The 19161-nt window shown below is 47.7% G+C and overlaps 1 protein-coding gene across 1 annotated transcript; it reads right to left on the reverse strand.

The window, feature by feature from the left end:
- Nucleotides 1–1932: 1932 nt before the first annotated feature.
- LOC120675511 (putative wall-associated receptor kinase-like 16) lies at nucleotides 1933–19035 on the reverse strand. Its single transcript, XM_039956718.1, has 4 exons — nucleotides 16694–19035; nucleotides 14062–14211; nucleotides 13253–13962; nucleotides 1933–2618 (listed from the first exon to the last, which is right to left on the reverse strand). The coding sequence occupies exons 1-4, from the start codon at nucleotides 17013–17015 to the stop codon at nucleotides 2085–2087; spliced, it is 1716 nt and encodes a 571-aa protein (XP_039812652.1). The 5' UTR covers nucleotides 17016–19035; the 3' UTR covers nucleotides 1933–2084.
- Between the last annotated feature and the right edge of the window lie 126 nt (nucleotides 19036–19161).

Raw genomic sequence — 19161 nt, forward strand, 5'->3', positions numbered from 1 at the left:
GCGAGGCTGGCTCCTCGTCGCAATTGGGGAGGCGTTCGGCCGCCACGCGCAACACGCGTAGAGCTAGCGACGCCACCCCTCCTGCCGGGCCGCTGCGAGCGGAGGGCCAGTAGGCCGCAGGGTCCCTCGCCGCCGCTCGGCCGGGGCAGGGGCAGCGCGCCAGGACATGTGGCCGCCGCCGCCGGTGGCTGTGGACGGGGCCGTCGTCGCGGGCGTGATGGCCGCCGCGCTCCTGGCCCTCTTGCTCTTCCTCGTCTACGCGTGGTGTGCCTGGGCCCTTCGACGCCGCCGAGCTGCTCCGAGTTCGCGCACGAAGCGCGTGATGGCGCCGCCGCAGAGTCCGAGGCCGGCGAGGCTGCGGCGGCGCGCACGCTGGTGAGGGGCTGTGGCTGCGCACGCGGGTGCGATCAAGGACATAGCGGCGGCCAGGGCGGCGGCGGAGCGGGGCGCGCACCAGGAGGCGGCGGCGATACTCGGGTACAGGCGGCGAGCCGTGGCGCGGTTGTCAGCGGCACGAGGCGGAGGCGACCCCACGAGCGCGGCGCTGGGGACCGAGCTGCGGCGCATGCGCAAGCGCGTGGCCACCCGAGAGAGCTACAGGGGGTCGGGGCGCGCGTACGTGCTCGCCGGCCTGAGCTCGCACGAGCAGCAGTGCAGGCACCTTGGGCGGTTGGTGCTGGCGCTTTGGAGGTGATGGACTATCTCGGTGGCGGCGGACCGGGCGGCGAGGCAGGGGCGTCCAGCACGACGGCGGCCGAAGGGGCATCGGAGAACGAGGCGGAGGGGACGGCGTCGTACCTGACGTCGGAGAACGAGGCCTGTTTTTTTTGACTTGGAATATGAGTAAAGAGGTACCAGGGGCAATAGAGTCATTTCCTTTGTTGAGCCCCACCTGTCAGGGTTTTACTTCCGTTATCTTATAACGACACATGGACGGAAGGGTATAGGGGTAAAGATAAGTTGGCGGAAGGACATACACGTGCGACTAAAAAAACAGGGGTATAGAGGTCAAACGCACTTAATATAAGGGTATACAGGTAAAAGTCTCCCATCTAGAGGACAGATAGCAGTTTACATTTTTTTCTTTTCTTAATATTTCTGTTTCATGCCTGCACTCCAAATGAATGAGTTGATCATATATTTTTTCTTCTTTCTCTTTATTCCTCATTTTCTATTTCTTCCCTTGCCATTTCTTCCTTTATTTTGTCCTAATCATCTACATATAGTATTTAATTTTTCTCTTTCATTCTATTTTTATTCTAAAATTAATAAGATATTTTTTGTATTGTAATTATTTTATTAATTCAAATAATTATTTTAATTCTTTATCTAATTGGAAGTTAGTAAACCTATGGTCTCTTTTACTATCGGAAAACTTTTTTTTCAAACTGGAAAATAATTCATACTCAATGTATACTAGTTCAAGTTGTCGACTTATTAGTTGGGTGTAAACTGATTTATTCACTTTGTATAGTAACGGGTTCTTGCAAGTGTAAACTGACTATATTTACCATGGGGCGCTACGATTTCGTGTTCTGTCGCCTGAAGGGACGCGCGCACACAGATGGAGTTAATAGGAGAAAGGTCTTCTAGATGATTAGATGTAACCAACCAGAGCAGAGAAGATAATAATGTGAGAATAACGTGGTCATGGCACAACAGCTGTTCAAAAAATTACAAATCAAAGTTAATAATAGAGTTGACAATAATGATAAGTAAACGTAAGTTTACAAATATCAAGCACACACCACATGCAACTCTGCAATGGAAAATAAGATAGGGCCGGGGTATACTTGTCCAACGAAAAGGTTAGCATGGAAGCAGTCGGGTATGGATCCGAATCCAACTGTTAAGGAAGCACGCCTAAAATTTCAATTATCTGACAAAGAAAACTTTAACCATCTGCCTTCAAAAAAAATAGAGAATGTCTGATAACATTAAACAAATCTATTACAATAATATTGAGCTAATAACACGATAATAGTGGACAAGTGCGGTGCAGGGTTTGTCATCATTAGTATACAATAAGATGATCATTAAAATGCCTGTGTAAACATGTGTAAGAAAGGTGGTCAAGGATTAATTCATCGTGGTAAAGTAGCAGATGACATAAACTCTTGCTCCAACGCATAGCAGCTTGAAGACGCTATATTAGCTCTATTGTCTCCGTCAGTTGACAAAGGTTGACAGTGATGAGCTGCAAGTCTTACAGGTGGTGGTGCTTGTATCTCGCAACTGCTTTGTGGGAAACCGTTGCATGATCTCAAACCTTTATTTATCAGAAGTTGCAGTTTCATCTCCACTTGCTTCATAGTAGGTCTTTCTTCACCTTGTAGCCTCAGGCACTCCTCCGCAAGAGATGCAACAGTGTTAAGCTCGTCTTCAGAAGCTTGCTCCAGAAGTTGAGAGGTAACCATTTCTGTGGTTGGTCTTGTTCTTCTCTCAGAGAGGAAGTAATTTGACAAGTTTATCTTTGAACCGGAATCACTAGTAAAGATAGGCTCCTTTCTAAGAAGCAACTCTAACAGAACAACACCAAAACTGTAGACATCACTCTTCTCATTTAATTGCCCAGTATAGTAATACTCTGGATCCAAGTACCCAAATGTACTTTGTATGTGAGGAACGAGAGTACTCTATCCTGCTTGTGATGAGTGAATTGTCAACCGTGCGGTGTGATCGTGCACTTGGTCTTTGGATTGCGGGTACACGGGCGTCGAGTGTCGACGGGGAGCTGCCGTGGAGGTGCTGTGGCCGATGGACCGTGCGGTGGACGGCGGTGAAGGGCAGCCGGGACCGGAGCTCGGACCGGGCACAAGCTGTGGCGTCCACTCCTGGATCGAGGGCGCAAGCGGCGACGGAAGGCGGGTTTCTTGGTTTGCGCCACAAAACCAAGGAGGCGGACGGCGGTTGAAGACGCCGAGTCGTGGAGGCACGGGCGTCGGTCTCGGGACTGACGGAGGCGACGGGCGTCGACGGCGTCTAGGGCCTCGCTGCGGGCGAGGAGGTGATGGGCGTCGGGCGGCGTCTAGGGCCGTCAGAAGGCCGAGGCGGGAACGGCATCTAGGGCCACGGCGTGGAGGCGGGAATCTTCCCACGCGTGAGTTTTTGGCGGTTTTCTCAAAACCGGCCACCTACCCGGGTTTCGCGGATCCTCCAAAACCGCGCAGTGGATCTTCATCAAGACGGCGGCATCGCGGAGAAGACTTCGTTTCGAAGAAAGAACCTCGGCCGTCGGATGAGATCGTGTACAGGGGGTCCTGCAGGCCAACCGGTCTGACCGGTCCCTGGCACCGGTCTGACCGGTCTAACCAACCGATCTGACCGGTCCCGCGGGTATAAATACCCCTTCATTTGTGTTAGGTCAAGTGCGGCTTTTGTATTGTGTCCGTGAATTCTCTGTTTCCCCAGGCCGCCGCCCCTGTGTTCCTCTTCCTCAGTTCATCTCTTTAGGGTAGATTTGAATGGTGTTTGTGTGAGAACTCTTGTGGATTTGATTGGGAAAGGAGGCCCTAACCTCCTCGTGCCCTCTGGGCGGTTTGAATCAATCCATCTCCTCGTTTTGTGCCTTGTTTGATGAAATTTCGATTTCGTTTTCGGTGCACTTGATTGCGAGGACTCCATGAGTTCTTTGCTGTGATTCTCGTGCTTCTAACCCTGTCCTAAACCCTCTGGAATCACTGGCGTGTTCGAATTCGATTTCTTGAGTTCTTGAGAAAACCCCAATCCCTTTTGATCTCCCCCATAATTCTCTCGATTCGTTGATCTTTAGGACGAAATCTTTTGAGGATATGTTCACGGGGTAGGGGCAAAGCAATCCCCCAAGTTTCATCGGTTTTCATGGTTGTTTGGTCGAGATTCACCGTTTGAATCTAAGTTTTCGAGGGTTTTCTGGGTGCCACCGGTCAGATCGGTAGGCAAGACCTGTCAGACCGGTCCAGCGCACCGGTCAGACCGGTCCAGGCAGATCAGTTCTGCAGTTTTCCCGAGTCACTTCCGATTTGCTTCGTGGTTTCGCTCGCTCGTTCGAGGCCTTTTGTGTTGGTTTAGCTTTCCCATAACTATTCCAAACTTTAGCCAGAACGCTTGAGGGCTTGGGTGATTTTCGGGATATAGGCCGACGGTTTGAATTTCGGAAGAAATTTTGATCGGCTCTCATTCACCCCCCCCTCTGGTCGCCGGCTTCGGTCCTTCAATTGGTATCAGAGCCTGGTTGAGGTTTTCAGTACCTTAACCGGTTCGAAAACCACTCGGCGACCATGGCGAGTCTTGGTAAGATCCCGGTGTTTTCCGGCGAGGACAATGCCTACTGGAAGGTTCGCATGAGAGCCTTCCTGCAGAGCATGGGAGCCGAGGTCTGGGAAATTACCAAGAACCAGCTTTACGAGGTGCTGGCTGTTCGGACCACGCCTCTTCAGGTGACCCAGCACGAGGCTAATGCCAAGGCCGTCAATGCCTTGTTCGCTGGCGTTTCTCGTGCGGAGTTCTCACATGTCCAGGGTTTTCAGGAAGCCCACAAAATTTGGACGTGCCTTGAGAACTACCACGAGAGTACACCTCAGGTGAAGGCCATACTGTTCGAGACTCACCGGCGTGAGTATGAGAACTTCACACAGGAGCCGGGTGAGAGCATTGACCTGATATTCAGTAGTTTTCAGTCGATTGTGAACAAGGTCAATGCGAACAGATCTGCTGGTGCCCTTGAGTACACAGAGCACGAGAAGGCTCTCAAGTTGCTCTACGCACTTGACCGCTCTGTGTGGGATCTCAAGGTGAACATGATCATTGAGTCTGCTGGCTATGAGACTCTGACCGTGAACGAGCTTTTCAGCAAGCTCAAGGCCACAGAGGTGGATAACCAGACACGAGCCAAGCTCAATGGTGCCCCTCCTTCCAAGAGCGTCGCTCTTGTGACTGGCCCAGGTGGATCGAGCTCTAACGCTAACTCTGCTCTTGGCTTTTCTCTTGCCTCTTTGCCTTCTGTTTCAGATGAGCAGCTGGAGACGCTGGGCGACGACGACTTGTGCCTCCTCATTCAGCAAGTTCCAGCGCGTCTACCACAATAGGCAGAGGAAGAAGAACCCCGGGTGCTACAACTGCGGCGATCTGAACCACTTCATCGCCGATTGCCCCAAGAAGTCCGGCGGTGGCCAGAACAACTCTTTCGACTACTACCGCCACCGCCACCGTGACGAGGGAGGCTCCAACAAGGAGCGTCGGCGTCACAAGCACCGCAGTCATGACCGGGGAGGACGCTTCGACAAGGAGTCGCTCAAGAAGCGCTTCCAGTACAAGGCCAAGAAGCGGGAGAAGGCCTTCCTAGCGCAGCTCAGCGACCTCGACAAGAGCTCCGACACCGACTGCTCTTCTTCACCGACCTCCGATGACGATGACAAGAAGAAGAAGAAGCGGGACAAGGAAGCCACCGGCTTCATCGGCCTTTGCTTGGCGGCCGGTCGACGCAACAGCTTCTGCACCATGGCGGGTGAAGCCGATGGTGCTCCTGCGTCTTCGGGTGGACATGCTACACCGACGCACTCCGGCTCTTCTCCTGGATCCGAGAGCGATTCAGAGGTAAACTCCACGATCGATCTGCTTGATACAGAGATTAGGGAGTTGTACGCCGCTCTCGACAACCAGAAGAGGCTGCTTAAGGAAGCAGCTAGAGAGCGTAGAAAGCTTAGGGCTGAGCTGGCTTGTGCTAGGGAGAAGTCTAGTGAGGATGAGTGCGCTGGCTGCATATCTCACATGAATGATCTTGTTGCTCTCCGTGCCAAGCATGATGAGAACGTCGCGAACTTAGATGTTGCTAAGATTTCGCTTGCTGATGTGTCTCATGAGCTCGCGAAGGCCAAGCATGAACTAGAACTGGTTAAGGATGCTCCTATTGTTAGTGATGTGTTTGAATGCGAGGAGTGTCCTATCTTTAAGTCTGATCTAGCTTCGTTGCAGTCTAAGTTTGCTACTGTTGTGTGCGAGCTAGAGGAGATGAAGTCTAGGCTAGTTTTGCTTGGCGCTTGTAAGCTTTGTCCCACGCTTAGGTCGGAGCTAGAGGAGAAGAACGCTTTGATCAAGTCTTTTGGAAAGACTAAGGTCGTAGAGTCTATCCCACCTATTGACTGCTATGTTTGCCCTGGTTTGATTTCTGATATGGATAATCTTGCGGTAGAGAAAGCCAACCTGGAGAATGAGAATACCTATCTTAGGGCGATTCTTAGTTGGGTTTCTGCTAGTGAGCCGCAGTTGGGCATGATGATCAAGCAGTTCAAGCATGGTGATGGGTTTGGGGTCGGTTACACATACACGAAGTCAGACTTTGACAGGTTGTATGCTAAGATTGGCAAGGCTGCTGGAAACACTGCTAGCACGAGCACGCAGCCTTCGCTTGTTGACCCCGCGGATGGTGTGCTTAAAGAACCACCGAAAGCACCTCCGCAGAAGCAGGTTTGGGTTCCAAAGCCCAATGAGCTGAGGAATCCCCTCGACACGCTCCCTGCTGCCACAGCCCAGGTTGCCCAGAAGAAGAGGGCTGCTCCTCCCCGTCCGCAGGCTAGGCCTCCACCTCCCAAGCGTGAGGTGAGGTACCACTGCGAATTCTGTGACAGGGAAGGTCACCTGGAGGAGTTTTGCTTCAGGAGGAAGCGGGCTGTGAGGCGAGAGCAGAAGAGACAGAACGCGGACATGTACTCTGCTCGGGTGCATGGTGCTTCTCGGCGTGGCGGTAGGCTAGATGCTAGGGCGTGCCGAGTAGGTGGAGGTCAGGGAGACGGTGGTGGTTACCGTGCTCCAGCAGTTGGTCGCTTTGCCGGCCGTGCTCCTGGTCATTTTCAGTACGGCTATGGACCACGAGACCGAGGCTTTGGAGGAGGTTTTGAGGCTCCACGCTTTCCTCGAGGTGGTGTTCGTCAGTCACGCGGTAGACGGGACGGGGGATACGCTTTGTCTGGTTTTGCTAACCCTTCTGTAGAGCAAATGGCTCGACACTGGTTTGCTTCTCACTTTGCTAACCCCATTGTTGAGACATTTGCTCACCCTTTGTCTCACTACTGATGTGCAGGTCGGAGGCTTGGAGAACAGGTGGATCATGGACTCCGGTTGTTCGCGCCACATGACCGGAAATGACAAATGGTTCTCCAGCTTCACCCCGATGCACTCAAAGGAGTACATTGTGTTCGGGGATAATGGAAGAGGAAAGGTACGTGGACTTGGCGCTGTTCGAGTTTTTGATCGCTTTACCCTGAGAGAAGTTTCTTTGGTTTCGAATCTTGGCTTTAATTTGCTCTCTGTTTCACAACTTCTTGATGAGGGGTTTGAGGTTCGCTTCAAGGAGGGTTGTTCGCGTGTTATGGATTCCAGGGGAGATTTGGTTTGCCGGATTACACCTCGCGATCGAGTTTTCTTGGTTGACTTCTCTGGAACTCCTTTTGGCCCTTCTCATTGCTTGATGGCTGGTTCTTCTTCTGATTTGTGGAAGTGGCATAGGAGACTAGGACATTTGAGCTTCGATTTGTTGTCAAAACTGAGCTCACTTGGCCTGATCCGAGGATTGCCCAAATTGAAGTTTGAGAAGAACCTTGTTTGCCATCCGTGTCGCCACAGGAAAATGATTGCCGCTTCTCATCCGCCTGTTAATCAGGCGATGACCGCTCACCCTGGAGAATTGTTACACATGGACCAATAGGTCCTTCTCGGGTGATTTCTGTTGGTGGGAAGTGGTACGTTCTTGTGATTGTGGACGACTTTTCTCGCTATTCTTGGGTCTTTTTCATGAGAACCAAGGATGAGGCTTTCGAATTTGTTCGAGACTTGATCTTGAGGTTGAAAAACGAGCTACCCCAGGCCATGCGAGCGATTCGCAGTGATAATGGCACAGAATTCAAAAACGCTCGTTTTGACGCCTTTTGCAATGATCAAGGGCTTGAACATCAGTATTCTTCTCCCTACACTTCACAGCAGAATGGAGTTGTAGAGCGGAAGAATCGGACGCTGGTTGAGATGGCGAGGACGATGCTCGATGAGCATAGGACTCCTCGCAAATACTGGGCTGAGGCGGTTAACACCGCATTGTTACGTGTCCAACCGCATTTTCTTGCGTGCTTTCATGCATAGGACTTTTTATGAGTTGCGGTTTGGACGCCAGCCCCGTGTTGACCATCTTAGAGTTTTCGGTTGCCGGTGCTTTGTGCTGAAAGATGGAAATCTTGATAAATTTGAGTCTCGCTCGTCTGACGGTATTTTTCTCGGTTATGCTTCTCACTCTAGAGCGTACCGTGTGCTGATTATTGATACTAACATCGTCAGAGAGACTTGTGAAGTCACTTTCGACGAGACTGCAACGTGCAATTCTTCTGTCTTTGATGTTGCAGGAGATGATGAGCTCGGCACCTCCATCTTTGAAGATGAGGAGGAAGAAGCTGCAGATGGCGAGGCTGAGGCTACCACGCGTGCTGTGGACCCAGCTATCTCTGCTACGAGCTCGGACGATGACGACGGCCCCGACCCGACTACGTCTACTTCCCGGGGGCTGTTCGAGGAGGTGACTCAGGCTACACCAGCTGCACCTGAGGAGGTACCAACTTTGGTTGAGGAGGAGGCGACTTCGACACGGGAAGCACTGCGACATATTTAGCGTCGCCATCCACCTCAACAGATGCTAGGTGATCTCAACGAGCGAGTCACCAGGTCCAAGGTAACAAGTATCGCTGGCTTTGCTCATTCAGCGTTTGTTGCCTCTTTTGAGCCCAAAGATATTGGACACGCTCTTTCTGATTCTAATTGGGTCAATGCCATGCATGAGGAACTTGAAAATTTTGAAAGAAACCAAGTTTGGGTCTTAGTCGAGCCTCCACCTGCTTGTAATCCCATCGGAACGAAGTGGGTTTTCAAAAACAAGCAGGGTGAGGATGGTTTGGTTGTTCGAAACAAGGCTCGTCTTGTTGCCCAGGGGTTTTGCCAAAAAGAGGGTATTGATTTTGAGGAAACCTTTGCTCCTGTTGCTCGTTTGGAGGCTATTCGAATATTTCTTGCATTTGCTGCTTCCAAGGGTTTTAAGGTTTTCCAAATGGATGTTAAATCTGCCTTCTTGAATGGTTTTATCAAAGAAGAGGTTTATGTAAAGCAACCCCCCTGGTTTCGAAAATCCCAAGTTTCCAAACCGTGTTTATAAACTTCAGAAAGCTCTTTACGGTTTGAAACAGGCACCTAGAGCTTGGTATGATAGATTGAAAACCTTTTTGCTGGCTCAGGGCTTTAAAATGGGATGTGTTGATAAAACTTTGTTCCTCATGCGATCTGGCACTGATTTTCTTTTGGTTCAGATATACGTGGATGATATTATCTTTGGTGGCTCTTCTCACGCTCTTGTCTCCAAGTTTTCTGAGCAGATGTCCAGGGAGTTCGAGATGAGCATGATGGGTGAGTTGCAGTTCTTCCTCGGGCTACAGATCAAGCAAATTCCTTAGGGCACCTTTGTCCATCAAGCCAAGTACACTAGAGACTTGCTGCGGAAGTTCGACATGAGTGACTTGTCTCCTCAGCCGACTCCGATCAGCACATCTACGGCGCTTGATGAGGACTTGGATAATGAGGCGGTGGACCAGAAGGAGTACAGGAGCATGATCGGCCCGCTCCTGTACCTGACGGCGACGCAACCGGACATCCAGTTCGGCGTCTGCCTTTGTGCACGCTACCAGGCTTCTCCGCGCACCTCCCACAGGCAGGTGGTGAAATGCATCTTCAGGTATCTGAAATTCACCCCTGAATTTGGTCTTTGGTATTCTGCGGATTCTTCTCTGGTTTTGGTGGGCTTTTCTGATGCCGATTTCGGTGGGTGTCAGTTGGATCGCAAGTCGACATCCGGCACTTGTCAATTTCTCGGTACATCTTTGGTGTCTTGGTCCTCTCGCAAGCAGGCTAGCGTAGTGCTTTCTTCCACAGAAGCCGAGTATGTTGCCGCTGCTAGCTGCTGCTCCCAGATACTTTGGATGAAACAAACCTTGCAGGATTATGGCTTGAGTTTCGGTAGGGTTCCCATCTTTGTAGACAACATGTCAACCATTAGCATTGCAAAGAACCCTGTCCTACACTCCAGAACCAAGCACATAGACATCTGATTCCATTTCCTGCGAGACAACCATGAGAGAGGACACATAGACCTGATCCATGTCCCTTCAGAGAGGCAAACCGCAGATATTCTTACCAAACCGCTAGAGCAAGACACTTTTGCTCGCTTGTGAGGGGAGCTTGGGGTTTGTTACCCCTTTTGATCGCTGACTTTTGTTTTGGTTAGCTTGGTAGGTCTTTGTTTTGCTTCTCTTTGTTTTCTAGGTTTGGTAGTTGCATTGTGCATATGCATTGTACATGTTTGCATTTTGCATTGTCTCACTTGCACTAGCATTCTTGAATACATTGCTATGATCTTCTAGTGCCTGCTAGTGTGAGTTGATAAACTTGATCATGTATAGGTTGCTCCATTGTGTATATGACATCATCTGAGTTAAGCTATTTTGATTTGAAAATCTGAAAACATGTTCACCCTGTCTTGGCTACTAGCATGTTAGGGCGTGTTGATGTGCTTTGCTATTTTATTCATGCTAGTGTGCCTTTTCGTTCAGCAATTCATACTTGAAATGATCTAAATCTGATAAAGTTGCTTGAACTATTCTTGAAATGGATTGAAAAGATCCAGGTGGGATTGCTTATCGCACTGATCGAGCTTTCGGGATGGCTCACTTTGCACTTGTGAGAACCCGGGCAAGGCTGTGCATGACTAAAACGAGTGCTTTAAGCTTCTGATTGTCTTTTGGCATAGGCTTGGCCTCGTTGCTAAGTAAAGCATGACAAGCTTTCAACCCCTGGCATTAAGAATTGATTGAGATAAATTTGGTTGAAAAATGAATGTGTACAATATGCTTCTGGCTGGTTTGGCTCACCTGTATGAGTTTGAGTAGCACTGCTTTCCTTTTCCTACCTGTTAGTGCTAAATCATGGGTGATGCTTTTATTTCTCCTAAACTAAACTTGCCTAGCTCTAGACTGATTTGATATACCATGTTGAGCTAGATGCAGGTCTGGTTTATGGATGCACACGTGCTTGAGACTAGATGTTGCTCATATCTTTGTATCCCTGAATGCTTTCACTTACACCTCCTGCATTACATTCATTGCATAGCATCTGTTCAGGGGGAGTCTCAGCTTCAGGGGGAGCTTTAGGTCTTTTTAGGCTTGATGTGTGCATGTGCCAACAAGGGGGAGAATTTTGAGAGAAGTGATTGAACAAGGGGGAGACTTGTTTGATTTTTGAAAAACTTGTTGTGCACAGGGCTTTGAGAGTGAGAGTGCATCATTTTGGGAGAGTTGCACTTGTGAGAGGGAAAAACTTTAATTGGGAAGTTTTTGCTTTGGTTTTGGCTCCTGGTTTCCTCGTTTTTCCTCTGCTTCCTGCATGACTGCGTCGAGCATTACCTCTGTCTTTGAGGAGTCATGTTTTTGGCTTTTGATTGATTGTGTCGAGCTTTTGCCCTTGTCTTAGGGGATTGATTTTTGCTTGAGTAAGTGACTGTTCCTGCCTTTCTGAGCTTTTTGTCACTTGCTTGTGCTTCTTTGTTCTTTTCTGGTTTCACTTCTCTTGGTTCATTTGTGGTGTGTTGACAATGCACTCATCAAGGGGGAGATTGAGGAACGAGAGTACTCTATCCTGCTTGTGATGAGTGAATTGTCAACCGTGCGGTGTGATCGTGCGCTTGGTCTTTGGATTGCAGGTACACGGGCGTCGAGTGTCGACGGGGAGCTGCCGTGGAGGTGCTGTGGCCGATGGACCGTGCGGTGGACGGCGGTGAAGGACAGCCGGGACCGGAGCTCGAACCGGGCGGCAGCTGTGGCGTCCACTCCTGGATCGAGGGCGCAAGCGGCGACGGAAGGCGGGTTTCTTGGTTTGCGCCACAAAACCAAGGAGGCGGACGGCGGTTGAAGACGCTGAGTCGTGGAGGCACGGGCGTCGGTCTCGGGACTGACGGAGGCGACGGGCGTCGACGGCGTCTAGGGCCTCGCTGCGGGCGAGGAGGTGACGGGCGTCGGGCGGCGTCTAGAGCCGTCAGAAGGCCGAGGCGGGAACGGCGTCTAGGGCCACGGCGTGGAGGCGGGAATCTTCCCGCGCGTGAGGTTTTGGCGGTTTTCTCAAAACCGGCCACCTACCCGGGTTTCGCGGACCCTCCAAAACCACGGACTGGATCTTCATCAAGACGGCGGCATCGCGGAGAAGACTTCGTTTCGAAGAAAAAACCTCGGCCGTCGGATGAGATCGTGTACAGGGGGTGCTGCAGGCCAACCGGTCTGACCGGTCCGTGGCACCGGTCTGACCGGTCCAGCGTACCGGTCTGACCGGTCCCGCGGGTATAAATACCCCTTCACTTGTGTTAGGTCAAGTGCGGCTTTTGTATTGTGTCCGTGAATTCTCTGTTTCCCCAGGCCGCCGCCCCTGTGTTCCTCTTCCTCAGTTCATCTCTTTAGGGTAGATTTGAATGGTGTTTGTGTGAGAACTCTTGTGGATTTGATTGGGAAAGGAGGCCCTAACCTCCTCGTGCCCTCTGGGCAGTTTGAATCAATCCATCTCCTCGTTTTGTGCCTTGTTTGATGAAATTTCGATTTCGTTTTTGGTGCACTTGATTGTGAGGAGTCCATGAGTTCTTTGCTGTGATTCCCGTGCTTCTAACCCTGTCCTAAACCCTCTGGAATCACTGGCGTGTTCGAATTCGATTTCTTGAGTTCTTGAGAAAACCCCAATCCCTTTTGATCTCCCCCATAATTCTCTCGATTCGTTGATCTTTAGGACGAGATCTTTTGGGGATATGTTCACGGGGTAGGGGCGAAGCAATCCCCCAAGTTTCATCGCTTTTCGTGGTCGTTTGGTCGAGATTCACCGTTTGAATCTAAGTTTTCGGGGGTTTTCTGGGTGCCACCGGTCAGACCGGTAGGCAAGACCGGTCAGACCGGTCCAGCGCACCGGTCAGACCGGTCCAGGCAGATCAGTTCTGCAGTTTTCCCGAGTCGCTTCCGATTTGCTTCGTGGTTTCGCTCGCTCGTTCGAGGCCTTTTGTGTTGGTTTAGCTTTCACATTGCTATTCCAAACTTTGGCCAGAACGCTTGAGGGCTTGGGTGATTTTCGGGATATAGACCGACGGTTTGAATTTCGGAAGAAATTTTGATCGGCTCCCATTCACCCCCCCCTCTGGTCGCCGGCTTCGGTCCTTCAGTATGTTTGTGATAACATGGGTTTGATCAATTGGAATCAATCTTGAGGTCCCAAAATCTGAAACTTTAGCTGTGTAGCTTCCATCCAAGAGTATATTAGAAGACTTCACATCACGATGAAAAACCGATACTGATGCTGCAGAATGGAGATAGCAGAGAGCTCCAGCAGCTTCTGTAGCAATTCTCAAGGAATCATGCCATGACAAGGAAAATTCTTTGTTACTCTGATCGTCATGAATAATCTTAAATAGTGAACCATTAGGGATAAAGTCATACACCAGTAGAGGAACCTCAGTTTCAAGACAACATCCGAGAAGTCTTACGATATTTCTGTGATTTATTTGAGAGAGGATTGCAACTTCGTTGATAAACTGACTAATCTCTCCTTCCGCAAGTACCTTCGGCTTCTTTATGGCTACAACACGTTGGTCCGATAAGATGCCTTTGTATACCATACCATGTCCTCCACTACCAAAAATACGTGCAGGATCAAAGTTGTTTGTTGCCTTCTGCAACTCTTCCAAGGAGAAAATTTTGTTATCACTTTGTTTTTCATCTGAAGATATTAGTTGCTCCAAAAGAAGGCCCTTATTTTTCTGAAAATATTTTTTCCGCAATTGTTTTTGGATATCTCTTCTCCATCTACGGATAAGGAAAACCCCACATAAGCAGAGAAGTAGAATTCCAAGGCCAACACTAAGGCCAATAGCAATACCTACAAAATTGTAACTCATAAGTTTGCTTTCCTTTTCTTCAGCCAAACTGGTTTCCTTTTTATTTCACCAACAATTCATTTTTGATACGAAAGAGTTACCTAGGAGAAGGTTTTGGTGTTTTCTGATGACGCAACGCCTGTTAACAGGATCATACTCTGTCTTGTAAGGGCATGGATTACATGCGTAGCTTCCTATGGTATTGTTGCATATTTCAGGACAGATGTTTAGCTGAAGGCACTCGTTGGTATCTGTGAACAAATATTCATGAAAAAGAAGGATTTCTGTGAAGAAATCAAATTCCCTGCCAAATTAACATGCTAACAGAGAATATTGGAAAACGTAATAGAGAAAAAATATTTTATGTTGTACCAGTTGAAAAGAGATGTTACATAATTTTACCCTTATGCTGCTTGTTCGATATTCTCTTTTGTCAATCTCATCAAGCCAAAGCCAAATGACTACTAAGAAAAACAAAATAATAAAAATACAAAAATACAATTAAAAATGTGAAAAATGATCCATAAATCTGTTCAAGTTCATATTTTTTTTCTCAGCACTGTTGGAATGCAGGAATTTAATAGTGCTCTTTTTTGTGCACAATACATAGTATATGTCGGTACCCCAGGACTGGGGTACCCCCTCTTGCTGTGTCTAGGCAAGAGCCTTAGTAGTCATCCTTGACTACAACCAAACAGCCGGACCCCTGCGGTCCGAAGTCCTGTCCTCCCGACAATGGTCCGGACCCGTTCCACGGCCGGGGAAGGTCCGGGGACGCCACGTGTCCCAGGAGAGACAGGCGCTCAGGCGCAAGCAGCCAGGGCTCCGGACCTCCCGAGGAGTCCGGACCCCCGCGGGGTCCCGGACCCCTCATAGGGTCCCGGACCCCCCGCATAGCAATCGGACCCCTCTCCAAGGGAAGGTTTCGACGCCCCGCCTCAGGATGGTCCGGGGCCGACACGTGTATGAGGCCCTTGGTCTCCATATTGAGGTCCACCTACCTTCGCATTCATTGCGGTAGGTGGACGTCCGCATTGATATAGCAGAAGCCGAGGCGTTTGACTAGCCAGGGGACACTATTGATCGCGTATTACCAAGGTAGTGGGGGCACTGGCGCCGCCCACGCCGCGTCTGCCAGTCTGCCGTAACAGATGGATACGACGGCTCGGCTTCGCTCTTTATGACGCTACATAATAGCCTCAGCAGGCCACGCCGCAAGCTACGCTACTCCAACGGGCACCTAGCTGACGGGACAAGAGAAGACCCCCCTGAGTCAGAAGAGCAGCAGTACGCCTATCGGAGGAAAAGATTCGCTACCGCGGTAGCCACAGTCACGTTGGGCCCACCTGTTGGGGCATCAACGTCCTATGTATCCGTTCCCCCTTGATCTATAAAAGGGGGAGCGCCGCTAGAAGACCTCAGGCTGGGCAAGAGCCAAGGCCGGCAGAGGATAGATTCATACACACCACCAAGCACAATACATCTCCCAGTGGACGTAGGGTATTACGCTCCGGCGGCCCGAACCACTCTAAATCTCGTGTGTGCTTGAGTCCTTGTCCCAGCGTAGATTCAGCCCCATCGCCTAGTACTTCCCCGAGTACTCCCTCACGGGGAATAGGCGGGTGCGTTCCGCCACCCGGCTGTGGGTACCCCTAGAACCCCCACAACAGTATAGATGAGATCTAAACCTTCATTAATAAGGGTAATTTTGTAATTATTTTTCAGTTATAAATGAAAATAAAGAGATGGAATTATAAATATAGTTCAAATGAAATGGATCCTGATGTCACTAATATTATTTCCATAGTACTCTTATATACTACCTTTACTACTCATGTATATTATATACACCACTATTGAACTTTTTAGTACTACACAATTAATCTGAACCATCCAATATTTCTATATTAGTCCTTTTCAAACACCAGTATAGATCAATATTGTGTACCATAAAAGACCTCATTTAAAATGTCCGCCTGGTACAACTTTATAGTATAGAAAGAAATTTACGTTCAAAACAATAACACGAGTTCTTTATTATATTATTTTCTACATATAGAATCTCATATCATGTTGTGAAACCAAGCTTTACAATGCCTCAATCCTTTAAGGAACCAATTCAAAAAGTGGCCAACTGCCAGCTAATATTGCCCTCGGCCTTCATATGCCACTACCACAAGATACACTTCGACACATAGTAGAAAAGATATGGTCGCCATTGGATATACAGATCTGTTAAGGCGTAGTTACACTCTCACCTAAGCACTACGAAAACGAAGGTCATCTCATACAGCTCAAAATCTCATTTTAAACATTTCCATGCAATTAGAGGTATATTATCACTCATGATATATCCCAATTAGAGCTTATTGGCGGTTCATATTTTGCAACTGTTCGTGATACTATTATCCATTGTAGAATTTCTCAAATTGCCCAAGCTTTGTTCTCATGTGTCTAATTAGTATCCCTAGAAATGGAGGTGGTTATCGAGTCCATCTCTAATAATCTGAGATGGGAGCAAGGAAAATTGACAACACTTCTGAGTTGTGTGCTAAAACCATTCGCTCTAACACTTGCATAGACTATTATATACAGCCAAGTTAACATTTTGTAAATATGTATACAAATTGAGCTACATGCATAGACTATATATTTATTTTATACAACATGAACACAAATACAAAAATGAAATCATCTATATTGTCTGGCTTCATGAAGGGGGAGAGAACATACCAACACAGCCACTTTCGATGTATGGATTTCCTTGGTACCCACTTATGCAATTGCATCTGTAACCAACGTAACCACCTGTATGTCGGATTGTTTTACATTCGCTGTTAGCACTTGCACATGCATACCCAGACATATTGTGTCTTGCCTCTTCGCATGATAATTGAGCAACTACCCATTGCATGGAAACGGCAGCCGCAGATGAAAAGAAAAGACTTGGCCCGTCAAATAATGAACCAAAATCAATTTGAGCATTTGCGTCCGGGCTAATGTATTCAATAAGGCCTTGTTCAACAGAGATATTTGTCACCTGATAGTTATTCATTGACCAGTATAAGAGAGCTGATGATGTCTTGTTTGTGCAATGGAGATGAAATTGTTCTCTTGCAAAGCAACCTTTTTCCAAGCCAAAGGGAAATGTAACATTTATACTCCCACATCGGCGAGTACAGTTGCTCTTTGGTTGAGATGGATTGTAACCTGATTGCAGTGAGATGAAAGCTGATAAGTATCACAAGCATTACCACGACATCTCTTTGATTTAGTAACACAATTAAGTTCTCTTAGGTTCTTACAGCTAGCTTATTCCTTTCATATCAGCATTTTGCATAAAATTGTTGACTATAGATCTTATCTTATTTTTTTTATCATGATCATTGTTGTTCTAGTCTTAGAAACAAATATGTTCGTTCCTAGCTATACACCTTCTCTATGATAAATCTTGTTGCATATACACTTTGATGGCCTGATAGCAGGTGCAAAGTAAAATTGACATATCAACAAGATTGGTAGGAGAGACGCGGGAGTGCACGTAGTGCATTGTTTAAAGCGAAGATTACTTACCTGCTGGATACATTAACGTCCAACAACTGTCCACACCAGGAAAGGATCACGTCAAGGGGATCCTCTCTCACCGTTTCATTTTAATCATGTTGCTAATATGCTTTCAATTCTTATTGCTAGAGCTAGGGATCATGGGCATTTCTGAGAAGTCGTACCCCACTAGGCAGATGGGGGGTTATTCAAATATGCAGATAACACTGTTCTTTTTTGTGGAGCATGACTTAGGGGAGGCAAAGAAATTCAAATTAGTACAATAGATCACTCTCAAACGGTTATCAAACCTCAAGATCAATTTCAATAAAAGTAAGTATATTTTTATATGGCAAGGGATACAAGCAAAACCAAGAGAATATATGGAACTTTCAGGGGTGTAAATGGGAATACCATTCCTTTAGATACTTGAGAATTCCTATACTATCATTGTAAGATAGTATAACCAACAAAGATTGGCTCATGGTAGAAGAATGATTTCAGAAGAAGCTTGGTAGTGGGGAAGGAAAACTTCTTTCAGGTGGGGAAAGGTTGGTTTACCTATGTTTATATTTTCATTCTTCAAAGTGCCTAAAGGGGTCCTCAAGAATTTGGATTAATACAGCACAAGAAAAAATATAGATTGGCCAAATGGAGTACACTCCGCAGACCTGTAGAGTAAGGAGGTTTAGCAATTTTGAAATGGCAGATTCAAAATAAATGTACTTTTGAGTAAATGGATTTTTAAACTCTTAAGTGAAGATTGGTATGGGGATATACTTAAAAATAAGCACTTGAATAACATAAGTCCATTACACATATATCTAGCCTTATGTAGGTGAGGATGATTTCCTATCTTTTGGCTCTTTCAAGATTCGAAGCGAGAAACAAAAACTTGGGAGGATCGGTGGTTAGGTGATAAACCTTTAACTTTACCTTATCCCATGTTGTATAAAAACATCAGAAAGAAGTTCGTAACAGTGGAAAGTGTATTGAGTTCAAAGCCTCTAAAATGTTCCTTTCCAGCGAGCTTTAGTTGGAGACAGATTAGAGCCTTGATTATGTGCACAACATTGGTTATGTGCACAACATTAGAGGACCAATAGCTAGCTTTGAAACTAGTTCCAAGAGTGGCGCCCCAGCTAGAGCAGCCTTCTTTTCGTCCACCAAGAGACACGATTTTTGCCCTGCAGGCACTACACCAGACAATCACTACGTCAAAATAAAAATATTTATATGGTATCTTAAAAGGGGAGTGGTCCTAACAAAAGACAATTTAGCTAGAAGGAATTGGAATGGGAATAAAGCTTGATGTTTCTGTAGTAAGCCGGAAACTATCCAACACCTCTTTGTTGAATGTCATTATGTGAAATTTTTATGGCGTGTAATTCATCTTGTGTTAGGTATACCACCACCAGTAAATATTGAACTTTTGTTTAATAACTGGTCTAAACAGGGAGGGCACAAGCACAATATATTGTTATTGACGGGAGCCGCAGCTATTTGCTAGTCAATTTGGCTCACAAGGAATGATATTGTGTTTAATAATTGTAGACCAAAAACTTTTTTGCAGGTGCTTTTCGGGGGGGGGGGGGCATATTGGCTCCGGTCGTGGGCTCTGTTGCAGCACACTGATGACCAAAGGGAGAGGCTAGTCG

This window comes from Panicum virgatum, chromosome 2K (assembly GCF_016808335.1).
Source record: "Panicum virgatum strain AP13 chromosome 2K, P.virgatum_v5, whole genome shotgun sequence".
NCBI classification, from domain to species: Eukaryota; Viridiplantae; Streptophyta; class Magnoliopsida; order Poales; family Poaceae; genus Panicum; species Panicum virgatum.